This window comes from Vulpes vulpes, chromosome 2, assembly GCF_048418805.1.
Source record: "Vulpes vulpes isolate BD-2025 chromosome 2, VulVul3, whole genome shotgun sequence".
In the NCBI taxonomy this organism is placed as follows: domain Eukaryota; kingdom Metazoa; phylum Chordata; class Mammalia; order Carnivora; family Canidae; genus Vulpes; species Vulpes vulpes.
The window spans coordinates 161,108,129-161,130,573 of record NC_132781.1 but is presented as its reverse complement, the minus strand read 5'-3'; the positions used below and the strand labels follow the sequence as shown (position 1 = coordinate 161,130,573).

The following is a 22,445-nucleotide window of genomic DNA, read 5'->3' as shown; positions in this document are numbered from 1 at the left end:
AAGCCACTCTTGACTAACCAAGGTAAAAGGTAGCTCTTTCTACAAAGAAGCAGTTAAGAGAGCACAGAGCAGCCATCCTTCTTAACAGATAAGGAAGAAGTGCTACTCTGCACATTACACACTCATCTAACAGATTGTGATAACAAAGTGAGGTCACAGATTGCATAATAAGAATGCCAAAAGATTTCACAGGTATCCAGATTTCCAAATTTAGCTAGGTAGAACCAACTGGGACATTTTCTGTTTTGTTTTGTTGTTGTTGTTTTTTTAAAAGATCCATCACTCTATCCCCAACCCCTTGAGATCAGCTGAGTCTAGTATGAGGTTGAAGAATCTATTATTTTTAGTATTTTTAGGTGACTTGGATAAAAGTCATCTGCTATGGGATTTTTGGAAACAGTGATCTTATCTCTTCTTGCTCAGAAAAGGAAATGGAGGCCCAAAGAATGCAGAAGTGATTAAGGATTAAATTCAGAGGCAAGTGGCTCAGGAGTGGCAAGGCCAAGACGGGAACACATGGCTCGTGGCTCGGTTGTGTATCTCTGTCCTGAGTGTTTTCGAAAACAAAGGGCCCAAACCATAAGCCATCACTTGGAATCGCATGTGTGACTGACAGGGAAGAAACTGAAAAGCAAAAGGATTTACTAGGCAAGAAGATTCTGTGGAGAATGTGGTGGGAAAATCAGCAGTGCTGAGGGACTAGTTAAGAGAGATGACAGGCGGGATGGGATGCCTGGGTGGCTCAGCGGTTGAGTGCCTGCCTTCAGCCCAGGGCGTGATCCTGGAGTCCCGGGATTGAGTCCCACATCGGGCTCCCTGCATGGAGCCTGCATCTCCCTCTGCCTGTGTCTCTGCCTCTCTCTCTCTCTCTCTCTGCGTGTCTCTCATGAATAAATAAAATCTTTAAAGGGGGGAAAAAAAAAAAAGAGAGAGAGAGAGAGATGACAGGCTGAGCTTTAAATCTTCCCCTAACATTTACAAACTCTTCTACATGTGGAAAATTCTAACACTGAAATTTGTTCCCCTTTTGTAAATGGGTGTGGGCTAATGTTTAAGAAGTTCTGAAAATGAGAACATTCCAATTTAAAAATGCATGCTTGAAAATTTCTACCTTGATTTGAAGTAACCAAAAAAGGCTGTGATTGATGTTACTATATATTAAGTAGAAGCCAAAATTAGCCTCAGTATGACTAAAGGGTATTTTAGAAACTGTGGTTTAAACATTAGTCTTTTGAAGTACCTATCCCAAGAACTGCACAGTTGCTTTGGGAATCAAACACAGGCTGATTAAGAAGTAAGGTGTTCCCTTAGTACAACACCAGAAAGTGGAACATTCAACTTCCTAGAACCAACCGTCTGGCAAAGACTACAATGTAGACAATTGTACATTCATAATCACCCACTGGCATTTCCAAAGGCTTCTGTTCTGTCCCACTCTCAGTTATTTTATCTGGGTGATAAAGCAATCTGTAAGAACTTCCACCAGTTCCCACATCTATCCATCCGCCAGGAACTATAATCACATAATCCTTCCTGTTCCTGTGGATAAATGGTCAACGCTCCCATCCACGGCCAACCCCCTCCTGCGTTTTTTACCACTGGAGGACGCAGCTCTAACAATACTTACTTTCCATCTACGTCCATTCCTCCCTCTAGATCACTCTCATCAACATGAATATGCTATGCAATCTGCTATCTTAAAAACAAACCTCTCAATTCCACATTCCCCTCCACTTAGCATCTCATTTCTCTGTTCTCTTTTACAGAAAAACTTCAAAAACTGTAATGCACTGTTTATACTGCCTGTCTTCCAACTCCTCTCTTCCCATTGTCTTGAAACCATTCCAAATACGCTTTCATCCTTATCGCTCATCAAAAATGCTCTACTGAATTTAAGGACAATTCTCATTGAAAATATTCTTTACTAAATTTAAGAACAATTCCAAGTCCTCAAATGACTCGACCTCTTCACTGTGTAGGATCTAGCTGATGACCTCCTCTCTCCTGGAAACGCTTTCAAGTATGGTGGCCTCTAAGATGCCATGTTCTCCTAGTTTCCCCCTCCCTCCTTGTGTGTTCCTTTTCTAGTTTTTTATTGTCTCCCTCTCTCCTCCCTGATCTCCAAATACTGCGATGTCCCAGAATTACCCCCCTCTACTATCTTCACTCACTCCCCTGGCAATCTCACAGCCTTGTGGCTTTAAATCCATCCGTATGCTAAAATCTTCCATCTGGCTATCTAGACAAATGTCTCTAGCCTATTTATCTTCCCAAACTCCACACATCTCCACCTGGATGTCCAAATGTGTGTTTCAATGTAGTATGTTTCCAACTGAATTTCTCACCTCTCCTGTACTTTACCAACTCTGACCACCTACACCTACAAGTCATACCTCAGTTAATGGCAACACCATTCCTTCAAATGCCCAGACTAAAAATCCTTAGGGTTGTCCCTCATTCCTGTCTCTCTCTCTCTTTTTTTTTTTAAAGATTTGTTTATTTATTCATTCAGAGAGAGCAAGAGAGAGAGGCAGAGACACAGGCAGAGGGAGAAGCACGCTCCATGCAGGGAACCCGACGTGGGACTCAATCCCGGGTCTCCAGGATCACACCCTGGGCTGCAGGCAGCGCTAAACCGCTGCACCACCAGGGCTACCCCATCTCTTTTATATTCCACATCCAAGCCATGGGCAAATCCTGCTGGCTCTGTCCAACCCATCCAGTTCTTAATTTCTAATACTGCTGTGCACACTACCATCATTTCTCACCTAAGATTACTGCTACCACTTCTTAGCTGGCCTCCTCACTGCTGCACTTGTCTTCTATTATACCGTCTTCTCAGAACCCTAAATAACCAGTCACTTCACTCAAAATATGTGAAAAAGTCCCTACAACATCCAGGAAACCTTACATGTATGACACATTTCCCTCCATTATTTGCCCACTCCCTCTCCTAGGATACTATCTTTTTTTCACCCAGTGCTAGTCACGCTGATTCCTCATTATTCCTGGACTATCCCAACCACACTCCCACCTCTGGTTCTTTGCACTGGCTATTCTGTTTGGAATTTTTTTTTTAATTTTTTAAATTTATTTATGATAGTCACAGAGAGAGAGAGAGAGGCAGAGACACAGGCAGAGGGAGAAGCAGGCTCCATGCACCGGGAGCCTGACGTGGGACTCGATCCCGGGTCTCCAGGATCGTGCCCTGGGCCAAAGGCAGGCGCCAAACCGCTGCGCCACCCAGGGATCCCTGGAATTTTTTTTTTAAGATTTTATTTATTTATTCATGAGAGACTCAGAGAGAGAGAGGCAGAGACCCAGGCAGAGGGAGAAGCAGGCTCCACGCAGGGAGCCCGATGTGGGACTCAATCCCGGATTCCAGGATCACGCCCTGGGCCGAAGGCAGGCGCTAAACCGCTGAGCCACCCAGGGATCCCCGAAATATTCTTTCCTTAGATATCCACTTGGTTCACTTCTTATACCTAACCAGGTCTTTGTTCCAATATTGCCTCTTACATGAGGTCTAATCTGGTCACCCAAGCTGTAGTCTTCCTATCCCTGACCCTCTTACTATGCCATCATTTTGCTTTAGTAGCTTAACCATCTTCTAACATACTATATTATGTTGTCACTTATTTATAAAGATTTTATCTGAGAAAGTGCGAACATGCCTGAACACTATGGGGGAAGAGCGGGGGGTGGGGTGGAGGTAGGGAGAAGCCTCCCTACTGAGCACAGAGCTCCATGAGGAGCTCAACCCCAGGGACCCCAAGCATGACCCAGAGTTAAAGTCAGATGCTCAAACCAACTGAGCCACCCAGGGGCCCAAAGTTATTTGTCATTTAATTTTTATTTTAGATTTTATTTATTTATTCATGAGAGACATACAGAGAGAGAGAGGCAGAGACACAGGCAGAGGGAGAAGCAGGCTCCATGCAGGGAGCCCGACGTGGGACTTGATTCCGGGTCTCCAGGATCACACCATGAGCTGAAGGCGGTGCTAAACCGCTGTGCAACCTGGGCTGCTCTATTTGTCATTTTAAGTATCTGTCTTCCCTCATTTGGATTTGATCTTGATTAGGAGTGGGATTTTTGTCTGTTTTATTCATTCATGTCCCCCAGCATCTGAAACAATACCAGGGACAGAGCAGAAAATTCATAATATTTGCTGCCAGGGATGCCTGGGTGGCTCAGCAGTTGAGCATCTGCCTTTGTCTCAGGGCATGGTCCCGGGGCCCCGGGATCAAGTCCCACATCGAGCTCCCTGCATGGAGCCTGCTTCTCCCTCTGCCTGTGTCTCTGTCTCTGTGTGTCTCTCATGAATAAATTTTTAAAAATCTTAAAAAAAAAAATAAATATTTGCTGCCAGAACAAATGAAGGATGAAAGTAGAATTAACCAAACAAAAGGAAAGGCTGTGCCATCCTTTAAGAGAAGGCAGGCACTCTATTTTAAATGTCAAAGTCTCACAACAACTAATTATGTGATACCACCACTTAAATGTGTAAAGAAAGAAAAAATTAAACTTCTTCCAAATATTTATTCTCCATTTTATTTATTTATTTTTTTATTCTCCATTTTAGCAAGCGGGCCCACTATCTACCTAGCTGCCAAACCTGAAACCTAAGTCAGCCTTGACTGACCCTCTTACCTTCCCACAGCCAATTCATCCAGAAGTCCTGTTGATTTTATCTTAAAATTTCAGCTCAAATTCACCTGCTTCCCTTTCTCTCCACCACTAGGACTCCAGTCCAAGTCATCACCTCCTCTCACCTGTACCACTGTGACAGCCTCCTAGCTGTTCTCTCTGATTTGTTCTCTTGCCTCTGTTAATCCATTTTCTAAATACCAGCAAAAGCATTCTTTAAAATGTAAATTGGATCATAATATTCCTCTGCTTAAAATCTCAGACTCTCCCAGACCTTGGGGTGTGAATGAGTTAGCTCCTGTCTACATCTCAATTCTATTTTTGCCATTCTACTCCTTGCTCATCATGCTACATCCACAAAGGTCTGCCTTCAGGTCCTCCAACATGTCCTATTTTTTGCTGTCCCAGGGTCTTTGCATGTGTGGGTCTCACTTTCTCCAACTCTTCAACCTTCAAATCTCAGCAAAGAATGTTGCCTCCTCTTTTAAGGAGCCCTTCCCCTCTTATTCTCTTATTTCCTTCATCCTATTTGCTGACTTGTTTTTGTCTGTCCCCCCCCCCCCCCAATTCAATATAAGCTTCGTGAGAGGAGGGGCCACAATAACAGCTGTAAAGGGAGGAGAAGGTACCTCACTGGAAATATCTGAGGAGTACTACCTGTAGGTAGGTCTCACTCAGCTGTTTGTTGGGTTTTGTCTGCTTTTTAAGTAGGCTCCACACCCAATGCAGGGCTAGAATTCATGACCCTGAGATCAAGAGTCACATGTTCTTCTTTTTTTTTTAGATTTTATTTATTTATTCATGAGACAGAAAGAGAGAGTGAGGGAGAGGGGCAGAGACACAGGCAGAAGAGAGAAGCAGGCTCCATGCAGGGAACCCAATGTGGGACTCAATCCCAGGTCTCTAGGATCAGACCCTGGGCCTAAGGTGGCACCAAACCGCTGAGCCACCTGGGCTGCTCTTGTTTTTTTTTAAGATTTTATTTATTTATTCATTAGAGACACAAAGAGAGAGAGAGAATGAGAAATAGAGACAGAGACAGACAGAGACAGAGACACAGGCAGAGGGAGAAGAGTCACATGTTCTACCGACTGAGCCAGCCAGGCGTCCTAGAGTCTTGAGGTCCCGCTCAGATATAAGAGTTGTTATTCTAACACTGGTCACTACCATGATCCTTCCAGATAGAACATTTCTATCATTTCAAAAGGATTTCAGGGGCAAATCACATTAATTCCAATGGCTATGGACTGAATTGTGTTTTATCAAAATTTCTTATGTTGAAGCCCTAACACCAGTGATGGCCTTTGGAAATGGAACCTTTGGGAAATAATCAAGTTTAATGAAGTCACAAAGTTGAGGCCCTTATAATGGGACCGGTGGTCTTATAAAAAGAGGATGAGACACCAGAACTCTATCTCTGCCAGGTAAGGACAGCAAGAAGGCAACTGTCTGAAAGCCAAGAAGACAGCTCTCACCAGCGCCTTGACCTTGGACTCCCAGCCTTCAGAACTGTGAGAAATAAAGTTCTGTGGTTTAAGGCTCTCATCTACGGTACTTTGCTATGGCAGCCTGAGCAAGCACCACCCAAAATTAGAAGGCTCCAGTCTCATCTGCAGTATCAGCAAATAGACACAGAAAAAAAAAAAACGCCTGATGCTATAGCCCTCTCCAGAAAGACTCTCTACTCCAAAAGAAGCTGTCCCCCTGCTCATCTAATGCTCTTCTCCATACTGCTACACTTTTAAAGACTGAACCCCATTTAGGCTATTCCTTTGAATACTCACTTACAAATGCTCACATGTGAGAAGACTTCACAGCTGACAGGCACCCTCCCCTCAACCACCTTCCAACTTACCACCTCCGTACACTAAATGGGTGAGTCAGGCACACCAAGGTATATCAACAACTGTGTTTTGTTCAGAAAGACTCACTGATGTTTCAGTTAGGAAGTAATTTTGGTTGGGACGCATGACAGCAGACCGACCATTTCCTCAGGCAATCTTCCCATGGGATTTCTGCCTGAAGGAGAATCTCATAGGATTCTTTATTAAAAACTAGTGTTGTTTGTTTGTTTAAAAAGTAGACATATTTCAAAAAAAAAAAAAAAGTAGACATATTTCAAATAGCTGCTTTTCCCCCCTTTAAAACTAGGCTTTTACTATAGATTAAAGTGGCCAGTAGATTCTTTAAGATGCTCTGTTAGAAAATTAAACCTTCAGGAGTTTCTATGTTTTACAAAAGGAAACAGTCTTAACATTGCATTTTTATTTATTTATTTTATTTTTTGGAAAGAGTTTTGAGAGAGAGTGTGCACATGCACCTGCACAAGAGTGGGGGACGGGAGAGGTGGAGACAGAATCTCAAGCAGATTCCCTGCTGAGTGCAAAGCCTGATGATGGGCTTGATCTTATGACCCTGAGATCATGACATGAGCTGAAACCAAGACTTGGGTGTTTAACCGAATGAACCATCCAGGAGCTCCTAACATTGTGTGTGTGTGTGTTTTTTTAAGATTTTATTTATTTATTCATGAAAGACACACACAGAGAGAGAAGCAGAGACACAGGCAGAGGGAGAAGGAGGCTTCAAGCAGGGGGTCCGAAGTGGGACTCGATCCCAGGATCACACCCTGGGTCAAAGGCAGGCACTAAACCACTGAGCCACCCAGGGATCCCCACATTGTATTTTTAAAGTCAGTTATTTCTCTGATACTTCTACCTTGGGGATTTCAAAACATACTCTTAGTGGTTTCAAAAAAAGAAATAAGGGAAAATAAGCACAGTAGTTAGCAACAGGCTATGAAGGTCCCATAGTCCAGAGCTCTACTTCTAGAAGAAAGAGCAGCCCCCATGCCAAATTATCAAAAGCATAAAGGTTGGTTACAAAATAGAGAAAGACAGTATTTTTTTCTAATATTTTATTTATTCATGAGAGAGACAGAGAGAGAGAGAGGCAGAGACCCAGGCAGAGGGAGAAGCAGCCTCCATGCAGGAAGCCTGATGTGGGACTCAATTCCAGGACTCCAGGATCATGCACTGAGCCAGAGGCAGCTGCTTAACTGCTGAGACACCCAGGCATCCCAACAGTATTTTTTTTTTTTTAGATTTTACTTATTTGACAGAGAGAGAGAGCAAAAGCAGGGGGAGCAGCAGGCAGAGGGAGAGGGAGAAGCAGACTCCCTACTGAGCAGGGAGCTTGACACAAGGCTCGATCCCAGGACCCCAAAATCATGACCTGAGCTAGAGGCAGATGCTCAACTGACTGAGCCACCCAGGCACCCCAATATTAGTATTTTGTGATTGGAATAATCAAAGCTGCTCTGAAATGGGACCTGGAAAGCAAGTATGGTGGCAACAGGATGCTTAAGGTGAACAGGTCTACATTTTAGAATCTGTGATTCTAAATATTAATCAATATTGCACAAAGTGCAACAAGTGACAAAAGGCTAAGAAAGGAAACTCTCCAAAGTACAAAATTCTGAGAGCTTTAAAAAAGAACCAATTTCCAAAAATTTTAAAAGATTAACACTTGGTCATTTTTCTAATGATTTTAATAAAGAATTTCATCTGTATAAACCCCAGCCCCACCTCTGAGAACCCACTGTCAGTAGGCTCCTGCATCTTACGTATGCCTATTGCAGAAGGAACAAGAGCTTACAGCTTTGGGGGAATGAAACGTAGCTTCTTCTCATAAAAAAGTTTTAAGTCCCTGGCCTACACATTCACAGCAGTCATTACAGAAAAAAAGGGAACCATAAACTAGCCTTCCCAACCTACTGGAAAATAGAATCATCTAGTCCTAGTCCATATTTATCCAAGAGAAAGGCAGTCACCTGTTCAGATACAGGGAGAATTGGCTGTTATACCAGAAATGAAACTCAAGTGTCTTCACTTTTTGCCGAGGGCCCTTTCTATTATACCAAGCTGCTTCCCATCTAATAATCAAAGTAGTAAATCAAGACCTAAATGAGTAAGGAATTTGCTCAAGGAAAATCTGTCTCCTTAGTCCTAGAGTGAATTCTGACCTTGAAAAGCCAAATGAATGTCTGAGAAAAGCTTGCCAACAAATCTAGTAGAGTACTTTATGCTCAGTGGACTCTATTTCTCCATCCCTTCAACCTTTTAGCTGTGCCTTTACAAACTATACTGCCTCAAGAGTACAAAAACAAATCTCCCACCTGCCTCAAGAAGGGCTAGGTCAAAAAGGAGAAAACAGCTTCTGTTCACTAGAATTTTGGCATAGTGGGACTGTGCAGGAATGTACCTACTCAAGAATCTTCCCACACTCCTGAGTTGTTAAAAGTAACCAGCAGAGGCATGTTCCATACACTCCCCAAATATCTGAGTTGGTGACAACAAAAGATATTCAGAGATCTTAGCCCTGGGACAACAGCTTCTGTCAGTCAACTACAGTTCTCACGATGCTGTGTTCCTGCTCTTACTTCAACTTCATACCAAAAAGCATATCACACCAGTGCAAGTACTTGAGAAAACCACACAAATGAATTCACACAGTAGTATAGCAATTCTGGCAGGGCACCATTAATGATAAAGTTTTTTTTTTTTTCTTATTCAAAGATCTTATATAAACACATTACTTTTGGCATTTACACAGCAGATTTGACAAAGGGCCTGGGGCCCCAGTACCAGAGACCAATACTAAAACAGAATTACCATGCAGAGGTAGTTACCTGGTAAGAGGGAAAAGATCAGCATTTTATTTCTTACCTGAAGCCAAAGGTCGGATCCACTCTTTGCTATTTAGGTCAAGTCTCCAGAGGTCATTGAAGGCAGCATTGCAGCTGCTCTGGGTACATCCTCCAAACACATACATAGACTGATTAGCATCGTAATAGCATGCACCTAGGAAGAAAACAATAAATGCATAGCTGATATTTAACCTTGAAGTCCCTCTAACACCATAACTATAGCCCTTATCTTTCAAAGATCAATTATTTCAGGATGCCTGGGTGGCTCAGCAGTTGAGCATCTACCTTCAGCTCAGGGCCTGATCCCGGGATCCTGGGATGAGTCCCACATGGGGCTCTTCACAGGGAGTCCCTCTGCTATGTCTCTGCCTCTCTTTGTGTCTCTCATGAATATATAAAATCTTAAAAAAAAAAAAAATCAATTATTTCATATGTTCTGCAACTCTGTCGCCAGGTACCAACTTTCTATAACCAGCCTCTTGTCTCCAGATTGGTTAATATCACACTCTTTAAAATAAGGCTCAGAGAGGGGCACCTGGCTGATTCAGTCAGAGGAGCATGTGACTCTTGCTTGATCTCAGGGTTATGAATTTGGGCCCCATGTTGGGTGTAGAGATTACTAAAAATAAATACATAAATTTTTATTTTTTATATTTTTCCTTAGATTTTATTTATTTATTCACAAGAGGCACAGAGAGAGAGAGGCAGAGACCCAGGCAGAGGGAGCAGCAGACTCCCTGCCCGGAGCCCAATGTGGGACTCGATCCCGGGTCCCCAGGATCACATCCTGGACTGAAGGCGGCGCTAAACCACCAAGCCCCCACCACCCCGGGCTGCCCATAAATAAATTTTTTAAAAATTACAATTAGGGCAGCCCAGGTGGCTCGGCGGTTAATAATAAATAAATAAAATCTAAGGAAAAAAATTAAATTTAAAAAGGCCAAGAGAAAAGCTATGGAAATGTTGTTTCTGAGCACACTAAGCAAGTCGACAATGTCATCATTAAATAAGACAGTATAATTCCAGCAAGCACACACAAGAATTCAGATTAAGGGTGCTCAATGAGTAAAATTTCAGTAAGCTGCCTAATTTTTTAAGATTTTATTTATTTATTTGATACAGAGAGAGAGAGAGAACACAAACGGGGAGGAGCAGAGGGAGAGGGAGAAGCAGGTTTCTTTCGGAGAGGGGAGCCCAATGTGGGGCTTCATCCCAGGACCGGGAGATCATGACCTGAACCAAAGGCAGACGCTCAACAACTGAGCTGCTCAGGTGCCCCAACAGAGTTGCATAATTAATCTAAATCTGCATCAGTATCCTCTATGGCCAGGCAGAGAAAGTGCTAACAGATCCATTCTGTGCTTGCATTTCCCTCCTACAGCCTTCCTCTTACTATTTTCTCCTTTCAAATGAAACCTGAAGCACATTTGTATATGAAGAGAACAACAGAAAACAATTTTAATCAATGCCATGAAATAACCACATGTAAAGATCAATGTAGCTCAGGGATCTCAGAAGTAGTACAGTCCCAAAGCAACTGAGAGAAAAGCATGGAAGTCATTAAGCTCCTAGGTGCATCCCAAAGCCACCAACACAGGCTGGTTGGTAGTGAATGGAAAACCAGCACAGTAACATTTACAAAGCACCAAGGTCTCTGAGAAGAGCCTTTTCAATCAGATGATTTAAATGCCTCACTGATGGGCCCCATTCCAAAGCAAAGGGGCAAGGACTGTAAGAAGGGCTGAGCTGTTCCCCTAAAACCAGGAGGACCAGAGCCAAAGTCTAGATGAGAGGCACTGCCACATTACTTCTCACCTAAAAAGCTCATTTAATCTTTATCCTTTGGAAAAGACGACCCCACTCTTTACAGTCTTGCATTTACCATCTTGGATCTCAGAAAGAGGGCTGAGCAAAACTTTCCTTTCCATTCATTTCATGCATACTGGTGGAGAAAAAAAGACCTCTCAATGTTCACGTGGAACGAGGCTGGAACAGTTAAGCGTCCCATTTGGGGAAGGAGAAAGGGAAAAGAAACTCGGAGATTCAACCCACTAGTGCGTGATTTCAGTTATCAGTAAGCTTACTTGTAGGTCTACCACAGTTTAGCACATCTCTGTTCCTATCTCAGATTGTTAAGAACTGCAAATAACAGGATCGAGTTTAGTTGACATTAGACAAAATGCTTAACTGCTGGAACTACACTTCAATCTCCACTAAAAGAGCTGAGCTTTGACATCTTGGTCTTCTCATATCTTTCTGGAACTAGCTATTCCAACAAATGGGACTGAAATTTTGAATTGAACCAACGGGCGCCAGGCACAAAAGAATTCTTTTCCTCTTGGTAACCCATACTTACAGAACAGAAATTAGCAATGTCCTATAGCTTCTGAAGGCTTAATTTGTGTCCATCATAACAATGTTTAATAAGACAAATCCGTAACTAAGAGAGTCAAGAGCTCATTTATGTCTCACCGTTCTTCAATCAACTCTCAGCAGCTGTTTCCTTCATATAGCAAAAGAGCACAGTGCCTTTATATTTCAAAGAGGTAGCAAACATTCTTCTTCTCTATTTGGATTGAAAACTCAGCCAACAGCTGGGCCCCAGGAGGTCCCTGCCACATGTATTTTAATCCTATACTAAAATAAGGCAATCGGCATTTTCCTGCTTCTTTTTGAGCAAACAAAGGTTTCTGGAAGAGGAAGGCACAGCCCAAACTCTGCAAACCTAGCAGGACTGAAATGACAAGTTTCACACACACTGTATTCTCAATGCCTATTAGTTAATTAGAAACTAAGCTTGGAAAGGAAGGGAGTCAATTTGGGGAGCTATGTTTAGAACTGAGATATAATGGAATGAAAAAATAGCCATCAGTAATACACTAAAACATTTTAAGCATCCTACTAAACTTTTGTTTATTGTCTATTTTTATTTAAGACACCTACATGTTGGTCTGGGTGGGGGTGGGGAGACCCAACAAGTTCAATGGGCTTTTTAGAAAAAATTAAGAATTTAAGCAAATACCAGTGCTCAAGTAGTCATTTCCCTTTTATCAAAGTTCTCCACCCAAACAGCACATTTTCTTTTCAGAACATTTAGACCACTGGAATGCGCAATACAAAAGTTATAGTTCAAAGTACAGTATGAATATTCTGCTAAGAAATAACATTAAGAACATTTTCTAATTGCTAAATCTCTTCAAATTTTCTGAAATGGGTTTGATTACTCCATGAACAACTATTCTAAGACATCTATTTCCAGTTAGTATCTAATAGTCTCTACTCAAAGACAAGTCAAATATTCACAATAACACACAGCAAACAAGCAGTTCTTCAGCATCCTGAACGCTTCTCTACTGTAGTATAACCCTCTCTAGCGCAAGGTCTTCCAGCTGTTTCATGTTTCCCATGATGGCTGGGAGTCACTCAAGAAACATTCACTGTATTCTAAGGTTTGCACATTCAAACGTTAAACTCCCTTTTGTTTCCAGGGAAAGGTCCTGAGGCATTTATCCCATGCTTAAAAAGACTATGTTGTCATGTGTCTCATGTCTACAAGCCAGGACATATTTGATAAGGCCTGTAATTACAAAACTATGGAACAAGCAAGGCAGATTATCCAGTTTGGGCCTGCTGGCTACTGCAGGAGCACTACTAGCATGGGTGTGAAATGATCTATTTGCAGCCTAAACCTAAACACTAAAAGCATGATGCTGGGGACTCTAACAGATTTCTACATCAATCTGAAAAGGATATTCTCTATTAGTCAAGGCTTGTGTGATTGGGGACGCCTGGGTGGCTCAGTGGTTGAGCATCTGCCTTTGGCTCATGTGATCCCGGGGTTCTGGGATCAAGTTCCACATCAGGCTCCCTGCAGGGAGCCTGCTTCTCCCTCTGTCAGTCTCTCTGCCTCTGTGTGTTTCTCATGAATAAATAAATAAGATCTTAAAAAAAAAAAAAGTTTGCGTGATTGGTCATGCACAAAGCCACCAAAAAACTAGGAAAACTGGCTTCATTATACTTCCCTTGTCTTTTGGTCCCAGACTCTTACACAGGAAAGAAGCTGTACTGCTACATCTTTGTTACACTTAATTTCACAGAATTCAATAGATTTTAACTATGAACCAAGTGTTGTGAAAGATGTATGGATGTCTAAGACTCAGAAACCCACTTGTCCTCCAGAAGGCTACCACTTGTGGAGGAGACAACTTCATTACCCTATCACTTTGCAGTTTAAAATAAAATAAATTTTGACACGTGTTTCCTTGATTAAATTTCCTAGTGCCATTAAGATAATTTGTTATACACATTTTACAGATGAGAAACCTGTGGGTTAAAAGAGCCAAGAAGGGGCACCTGGCTGGCTCAGTCAGTAGTGTATGTAACTCATGAACATGAGTTTGGGCCCTACATTTGGGTGTAGAGATTACTTAAAAAAAAAAAAAAAAAATTAAATAAAAATAAAAAAGAAGAGCCGAGGAACTGCTTCTCAAGGTTTGTTTTGTTTTTTAAGATTTTATTCATTCATTTGACAGAGAGAGAGAACACGAGTAGGAGGATTGGAAGGCAGAGAGGGAGAAGCAGGCTCCCCACTGAGCAGGGAATCTGATGTACAGCTCGATCGCAGGACCCTGGGATCATGACCAGAGCCGGAGGGAGATGCTTAACTGACTGAGCCACCCAGGCGCCCAGCTTCTCAAGTTTAAAGTCCTTTGGTATGCAGCCTCTCTGACACAGACAATTATGGTGACAGACAGATGGTGACAAACAGTACGAGGAAGGCAAGAAGAGTGTTTTAGGGGTGTACAAGCAGAAGAAGAAAAGAGCTTAATCTTCATGGCAGGGAATGTGAGAGGAGTTTGTGAAGAATGTGGCTTCTGGCTCGCTCTCTGAGATGGGTTTTAGAGGATAGAATATTTTCAGTTTATTAACAAGGGGCAAAAAAGGCCATGGACAAAAAAGGAATGAGAGAAAGAGAGAAGGCAATCAGGGCATCCAAGCAAAGGGTGTGAAGTAAGGGAGTTTGAGACCTAATGAGGAGTCTCATGTGGGTGGAGCCTGGCTCTGAGGAGGTGGTAGAGATTCAGGCTGAAAAAGTAAGGTGGGGCCTTGAAAGTCAGAGGGAGTGGAAGCTTCTCCGCGCGCATGCATGGAAAGGCTGAAGTTTTTTGGCAGACGAGTGACAAGACTGGTTTGAAGTTTAGGACTTGCAATGATTCCCAATGGGGGCTCCTAACATTTTAGGCAGATCCATTCTCCCACTCACTGCAGGATAGTGAGTGTTCCTGGTCTTTGCCTACTAAATGCATGCAGTGCTTTCCAGTCAAGCAAATGAACAATGAATGACCTTACACATTTCCAAGTGCCCTAGGAGGTGGCACTGTCCCCAGTTTCAGAGATGGGTGCCAACAATGTCTACTGCAGATTCAGATGAAGAGAGAGAAAAAGCAAGAAGACCATTTAGAAAAGATTTAGGAAAGATGGAACACTTAGCTCATAGATGTGAGTAATGGGAAAACTAAGGAAAGATACAAGGGGGGGGAGACTGCAGAGATGGCTGGAATCAACAAGATCTGACTTTTGTTGTTGAAGGGAAGAAAGGAAATGATGATAAATCCAAGGATTCAAGCATGTGTAACTGACAGAATGATAATACCATTAACTAAATAATGAAGAGGAGAACATTGGGGGAAACTACTGCATGCCACCTGCAGCTGATGAGATAGGGAACATCTGTGTACCTCTGTGACAATATGAGCAAAGTGTTGGAAAAACAGATTTCGAGCTCAACACAAGTCAGGAATAAGAAATAAAAATTGAGTTCTGAGGAGAAATACGCAGGAGAAAGAGGAAGGAGCTAATGAAAGACACTGAAGGAATTCCTTCTTTTCATCCTATTCTGAAAAATGCCCATTTCCATGTAACAATGCTCTTCAGGCTGCCAGTTAGCACAGAGAGAAAGGGAACAATGAGAGATGGGCTGAGAGGAAATGAGACACAGATCCCCTTTTTAAAAAATCTATGGCACCTTTTCTTGGCGTTCAGGTGAAGATATGAAAAAAATTTTAAGACAAAAACATGTATCAAAACACACCTCTAGCACACAGCTCGGTATAAACCGAGGATCGGGGGATCCCTGGGTGGCGCAGCGGTTTAGCGCCTGCCTTTGGCCCAGGGCGCGATCCTGGAGACCTGGGATCGAATCCCACATCGGGCTCCCGGTGCATGGAGCCTGCTTCTCCCTCTGCCTGTGTCTCTGCCTCTCTCTCTCTCTCTCTCTCTCTCTGTGACTATCATACATAAATAAAAAAAATAATAAAAATTAAAAAAAAAAAACACACCAACCTCTGAATTTCTGTGAGCTTAATCATTGTATTGTTCCTCTCCATTTCTCCTTCAAATAATGTTTCTATTTTGTGGTGACAACTCTGTCCAAAGCTAGTTAATGGAAAAATATTTTTTCTTCTCTCATTAAGAAGCTGAACTGTTGCTATGATAATTATTCACCCCTAAATACTTCCCAGCTTGGTTTCTACTTTATCCAGGTTCATTCCATTTCCCCCATTAGGGCTCTAAAATTACTTGTCTAAAAAAAAGTCTTTGGGGATCCCTGGGTGGCGCAGTGGTTTGGCGCCTGCCTTTGGCCCAGGGCGCGATCCTGGAGACCTGGGATCGAATCCCACATCGGGCTCCCGGTGCATGGAGCCTGCTTCTCTCTCTGCCTGTGTCTCTGCCTCTCTCTCTCTCTGTGACTATCATAAATAAAAAAAATAAAGAAAAATTTAAAAAACCAAATTAAAAAAAAAAAGTCTTTGGAAACTCTGTCTCCACTTGTTATTCCAAATATCTGTGGATAACTAAAGTTAACCTCCCTCAACAATAAATACTGGACCTAACATGGATTCTCCTGTAATTTCGTTAAATATTCTTGGCCAGGATTCATTTACAGTCTATACTTCTGAAAACATTCAAGATTCTTTCAAAACTATGTCTGAGGTAATAATATTGAGAAGGAGGAAGGGGAGAGGAGCAGGAGGAGGAGGAGGAGGAGGTGGTAGTAGTAGTGGTGGTAATAGTAGTACTTGTAGTATCTGGGTTTGGGTTTTTTTCAGTAGTTGCTGTTAATGGCTCTTTTCACTATGTTGACATTTGCACTAGTGGTGCAAAAGCAATGCTGGGTAAAACTGCTGCATCCTATGCAAACTCAAGGCAGGGGTATTAAATAAAACTAGTTCTGACTTCACAGACCCTTGAAAGGGTCTCACAGATGCCCTCCTCCCCAGAAGTCCAGGAATCACAATGCCTTAGGCGGTTTACAACAGTACAAGTAAAAATACCTCCACAAGAGAACTGAAAACACAGGAAGAGATTGGCCTGTTACTTTGATCTATTTAGATCCAGTTCAAAGATAATGATAAATTATAATTATGGACTGAACTCTCCTCTGGATATGAGAGTACAACATATGGTCTGGGGCAGCCAGCCCTTAATATGGCCTCCGATGGTCCTCATTTCCTAGTATTTACACTGCTGGTCATTCTCTGTGTGACCAATAGAATTGAGCAGAAAAATTGGTAGTCACTTCAGAGATTAGGTTGGAAAAGACACCATGGCTTCTGTCTTGGTGTCTGTCTCTCTCTGTATCTCAGATAATTCATTCTGTGGGAAGCCAGCTGACAAGTCATAAGCAGCTCTATGCTGAGGTCCAAGTCCTAAAGAACGGAAGCCTCCTGTCAACAGTTACTTGAGTGACCCTGGCAGCAGAGCTCCTGGGCCCCAGTCAAACTTTCAGGGGACTGCAGCCACAGCTGACAGACTGACCCTAACCACAACCTCATCAGAGTCCCCGGGCCAGAACCTCCCAGTTGAAGCACTCCCAAATTCCTAACCCTCAGGAATTCTGTAAGATAAGAAATGTTGTTTTAAGATGCTAGGTTTCATGGTAATTTTTATGTAACACGAATAAGCAATATATTCTCCTTCCCCTCAAGAGTTCAAAATATATACACTTATCATGATGGAATTCTAGAACTACACTGGACACCTGAAACTAATATTATTACACTGTATATTAATTATACTGGAATTAAAATAAAAAAACTTAATAAAAAAGTTCAAAATTAATATTAGTATCAAAAAGTATCAATATTAGTATTCCAGACAACATCATTGGCTCAGAACAGGATAAACTTTTTTTTTTTTTTTTTTTAAGATTCATTCATTTATTCATGAAAGACAGAGAGAGAGGCAGAGACACAGGCAGAGGGAGAAGCAGGCTCCCCGTGGGGAGCCCGATGCAGGACTTGATCCTGGATCCTGTGAGCTGAAGGAAGACACTCAACCCCTAAGCCATCCAGGTGTCCCGGGACAAACTTTTCTAAGAGCTAAAGATTGAGAGGTTTCAAGAAGGAGCTAGAACTCCCAGTTGGGTCTTCGAAGAAAGGCAGGCTCCAGCTAAGTAGATGGGAATATGCAACAAGGAAGAAAGCAGTATGGCAAAGTGACAGCCTGAAAGATGAGAGATCCTGGGAAAATCTGGGAGATGAAGTGGTAAATCTGGACACGGGTCAAATTAAAGAGGGCTCTGAATGTAAGACTAAGTTTAGCTTTTAACTTGTTAGCAATGAATAAGCACCGAAGGTTTCTGAACAGGGAAGTAATCTAATTAAAGCTGTAATTATGAGAAACTTTCTAAGAGCCCCCTCAACAAACTTTCTTTGTGTAAAACCATTAATAATACACCTTTACTGGCCTAAGATACACCACATCTCATTTTGACGAAGATATGAATCACAAAAAAATAAATGGTGTCTACAGAAGTCAACTAAAATGGAGAGTTAATTCTAGAATAATTTTAAAAACTATATCTAAATTGCCAGAGCATTTATAATTTTACTATTTAAATTTGTATTTTATAATTAATACCCTTCATGTTTAAAGTTTTTGTGTGATCTCAGTCAAATTCAGTGTTTGCTAAACATATACTATGTTAAAATAAAGAATTATTATAAGACTTAGTGCTAAACTCTGGCTACTCCCCAAGTAGGATCTCAGAAATACCTTTGTGCACTCCTTTCCTGTTTTCCTCTGACTTGATGTCAAATGTCAAGTTGAAGATAACACCTTGACCTCTTTGGAGTACAGATACTAGAAAAATCCAAATATGAAATCATACCAAGGTGCCTACATTGTATCTAGACTTACACTCTTTTCTGATTCTAATTATAAAATTAATATAAATCTTCATTTTGCATTATCTTCATTAAAAAGTCAAAATACATGCCTCCGAAGTAATATTTGGAAATATGACCACAGGCAGGATGGCCTCTGCTCTCATAGTGAATACTTACTGTGTGAGAACCGCTGAGTGATCGGGGTTCCAGGGTAAGGGTAGGTCCGACTCTCCCACTGAATGTGTCCTTCCTGGACAGCCTTTATGAAACCATGATAACACTGGTGGGCTACACCTAAAAACAAAAATAACAAAGGCCTCAGCCTGAATACTTCATTTTTCAATCAAATTATTAAAATTCCATCTATTAACTGTCTTATTACTCTTGTAAGACTTAAATTTCTTAAAGGAACTCCAAATTTCTCTGATTTTTCATTCAAAGAAAGAGATTTTTTTTTTTAAAGATTTTATTTATTTATTCATGAGAGAGAGAGAGAGAGAGAGAGGCAGAGACACAGGCAGAGGGAGAAGCAGGCTCCATGCAGGGAACCTGATGCGGGACTCAATCCCGGGTCTCCAGGATCACACACTGGGCTGCAGGCAGCCCTAAACTGCTGAGCCACCCGGCTGCCCAAAGAGAATTTCAAAACTAGAAGACCAAATCCTTTCACTTCACTATGGTTCAAGGAGGTTAAGGGTTACAAAGCTCAAGATTACAAAATTAGCTCACACTGTAACTCTGTTCCTCTTTAAGTCATATTGTGAGGCAACACATTAAAATAATTGGTAGAGGCACTTGGCTCAGTCATTAGAGCACAGGACTCTTGATCTCTGGGTCATGAATTTGAGCCCCACAAGGATGGGCAGACTTTACTTAAAAAAATAGTAATAAAAATAAAATAATTGGTATTATTTATTCCAAAGCAAAGGGACTAGGGGATAATTTAGCTTTGTGAGAAAGAGCGTGGTAAAAACAGTGCCTGGGGGATCCCTGGGTGGCTCAGTGGTTTAGCGCCTGCCTTTGGCCCAGGGTGTGATCCTGGAGTCCCGGGATCGAGTCCCACGTCAGGCTCCCAGCATGGAGCCTGCTTCTCCCTCCTCCTGTGTCTCTGCCTCTCTCTCTCTCTCTCTATCATAAATAAATAAATATTTTTTTCTTAAAAAACAAAAACAAAAAAAACAAAACAGTGCCTGGAATATAAATAACAGGTGTTCATAAATATCTATGGTTAAATCATGGCAACCAAAGATAGTCCATCTTAAAGAGATAATAGCTTACACGGAATTATGAAAAGGAAATTATGTAACTAAGGAAAGATGCTTTAAAAAGTGAGAACTTTTACTATAATGGTGGATACATGCATGTCATTATATATTTGTTCAAACGCACAGAATGTGCACTCTAATGTAAACTATGGATTTTGGGTGGTGATGATATGTCCATGAGGTTCATCAACTGTAACAAATGTACCACTCTGGTGGGGGATGTTGACAGTAGGGGAGGCTGTGGATTGAGGAAGGATAGGGGATTCATAGGAAATCTCTGAACTTTCTGTTCAATTTTGCTATGAATGTAAAACCACTTTAAAAAACATGGTCTATTTTTTTAAGTGAGAGCTTCATATTTCTGGAACAATCTAAACTTTTTTTTTTTTTTAAGATTTTATTTATTTATTTGACAGAGAGAGAGAGAAAAAGTACACAAGCAGCAGGAGGGGCAGAAGGAGAGGTAGAAGCAGGCTCCTCAAAGAGCAGGGAGCCCAATGTGGGGCTTGATCCCAGAACCCTGGGATTATGATCTGAGCCTAAGGCAGACACAACTTACTGAGCCACCCAGCTGCCCCTGAAACCGACTATCTTTTCAATACATGAAATGACTTACTTACTTACTTACTTATTTATTTATTATAGTCACACAGAGAGAGAGAGAGAGGCAGAGACATAGGCAGAGGGAGAAGCAGGCTCCACGCACCGGGAGCCCGACGTGGGACTCGATCCCGGGTCTCCAGGATCACACCCTGGGCCAAAGGTAGGCGCTAAACCGCTGCGCCACCCAGGGATCCCTTGAAATGACTATCTTATTTCACAGAGCAACATTCTGAATGAAGAGTACAACAAATTGTTATACTTTTTTTTTTTTTAAGATTTTGTTTATTTATTCATGAAAGGCACACAGAGAGAGAGCGAGGCAGAGACACAGGTAGAGAGAAGCAGGCTCCATCCAGGGAGCCTAATGTGGGACTCAATCCCAGGACTCCAAGATCATGCCCTGAGCCAAAGGCAGACGCTCAACTGCTGAGCCACCCAGGCATCCCAAATTATGTTATACTTTGAAAGAACATTATCATTTTTTAAGTCATGTCACCTTAGTGGATCCTTAAGTAGAATCATAGTACTTAATATATGTTTTCCAGTGAAGATTATTATCCCTTGGCTGAACTCACAGTTAAGAATTAAACACTAAGGGGCGCCTAGGTGGCTCAGTCGGTTGTGTCTGCCTTCAGCGCAGGTTATAATCTCTGGGGTCCTGGGATCGAGTTCCAGAGTCAGGTTCCCTGCTCTGTGGAGAGTCTGGTTCTCCCTCTTTCTCTGCCCCTCCCCCTCATCTGTTCGTGCTCTTTTCCCCTCTCTCAAACAAAGAAATAAAATATATATATAAAAAAAAAATTAAACAGTAAAAAGACACAGCTAGGGGATCCCTGGGTGGCACAGCAGTTTGGCGCCTGCCTTTGGCCCAGGGCGCGATCCTGGAGACCCGGGATCGAATCCCACATCGGGCTCCCGGTGCATGGAGCCTGCTTCTCCCTCTGCCTATGTCTCTGCCTCTCTTTCTCTCTCTGTGACTATCATAAATAAATAAAAATTAAAAAAAAAAAGATACAGCTACTTTTTTTTTTTTTTTAAGATTTTATTCATGTGTTCATGAGAGGCACAGAGAGCGAGCAAGGCAGAGATACAGGTAGAGAGAAGCAGGCTTCATGCAGGGAGCCTGATATGGGCCTTGATCCCAGGACTCCAGGATCATGCCCTGGGCCGAAGGCAGGCGCTAAACCTCTGAGCTACCCAGGGATCCTCAACACAGCCACTCTTTTTTTTTTTTTTAAAGATTTTATTTATTTATTCATGACAGACACAGAGGGAGAGAGAGAGGCAGAGACACAGGCAGAGGGAGAAGCAGGCCCCATGCAGGAAGCCCGACGTGGGACTCGATCCTGGATCTCCAGGATCCGGCCCTGGGCTGAAAGCGGCGCTAAACCGCTGAGCCACCCGGGCTGCCCAACACAGCCACTCTTAATGTGTGACAGCACTGCCACTATACATTGATGAAGAAAGTAACACAGATTTGTAAAAGCTGAATTGAGGTAAGATAGCAAGGAATAAAAGACAGGTACTTAATGATAGAACAGGGAGGAAATAAATGATAGAACAAGTCATTGTCTAGGCAATGACTTTCTTCCCCCAAAAGACTTAAGTCTGTGAGTACCAGGTTAGGTAAGGGTCCTCTCCCTTTAAAAAAAAAAAAAAAAGGAAAAAGGAAAAAGGAAAAAAAATACACACACACACCAAAATAATAAGAATGCCAAATAAAACCAAGAATAAATTCATATATTTGATTAGATCACAGCCCCTCATCTGTGATTTTTCTACCTCTATTTTAGAGACAGAATCATCTACTTCCACTGTGTAGGCAGCCAATCTCTCCTGAAGAGTTCAGTAAGTCTGCAAATAGAAGCAGGCTGTGCATACCAGTATTACCATTTATGAGCAAATGAGCACAGGGCCCAGCAAGCAGTTTCAACATAGCTAGCTGATCCTCAGTCTTCAGGTTGCACTCTGAACAACTAACAACAACCCTATGCCCCAAGAGAACTACCTTGATGAAAGCAAAAGATTTTAAGACTCGCTCCGATCTTAAGG

At 42.1% G+C, this 22,445-nt stretch overlaps 1 protein-coding gene across 4 annotated transcripts in view; it reads right to left on the bottom strand.

Moving 5' to 3' along the window:
• Positions 1–22,445, bottom strand: part of FBXO42 (F-box protein 42) — a 104,694-nt gene that overhangs the window by 28,419 nt on the left and 53,830 nt on the right. For all 4 annotated transcript variants that reach the window (XM_026011991.2, XM_072751100.1, XM_026011992.2 and 1 more), the window contains 2 exons: positions 18,706–18,822; positions 9,378–9,512 (listed from right to left, as the gene is read on the bottom strand). In XM_026011991.2, the coding sequence (XP_025867776.1) occupies positions 9,378–9,512; positions 18,706–18,822 (252 nt within the window). The remainder of the gene's footprint in view (positions 1–9,377; positions 9,513–18,705; positions 18,823–22,445) is intronic.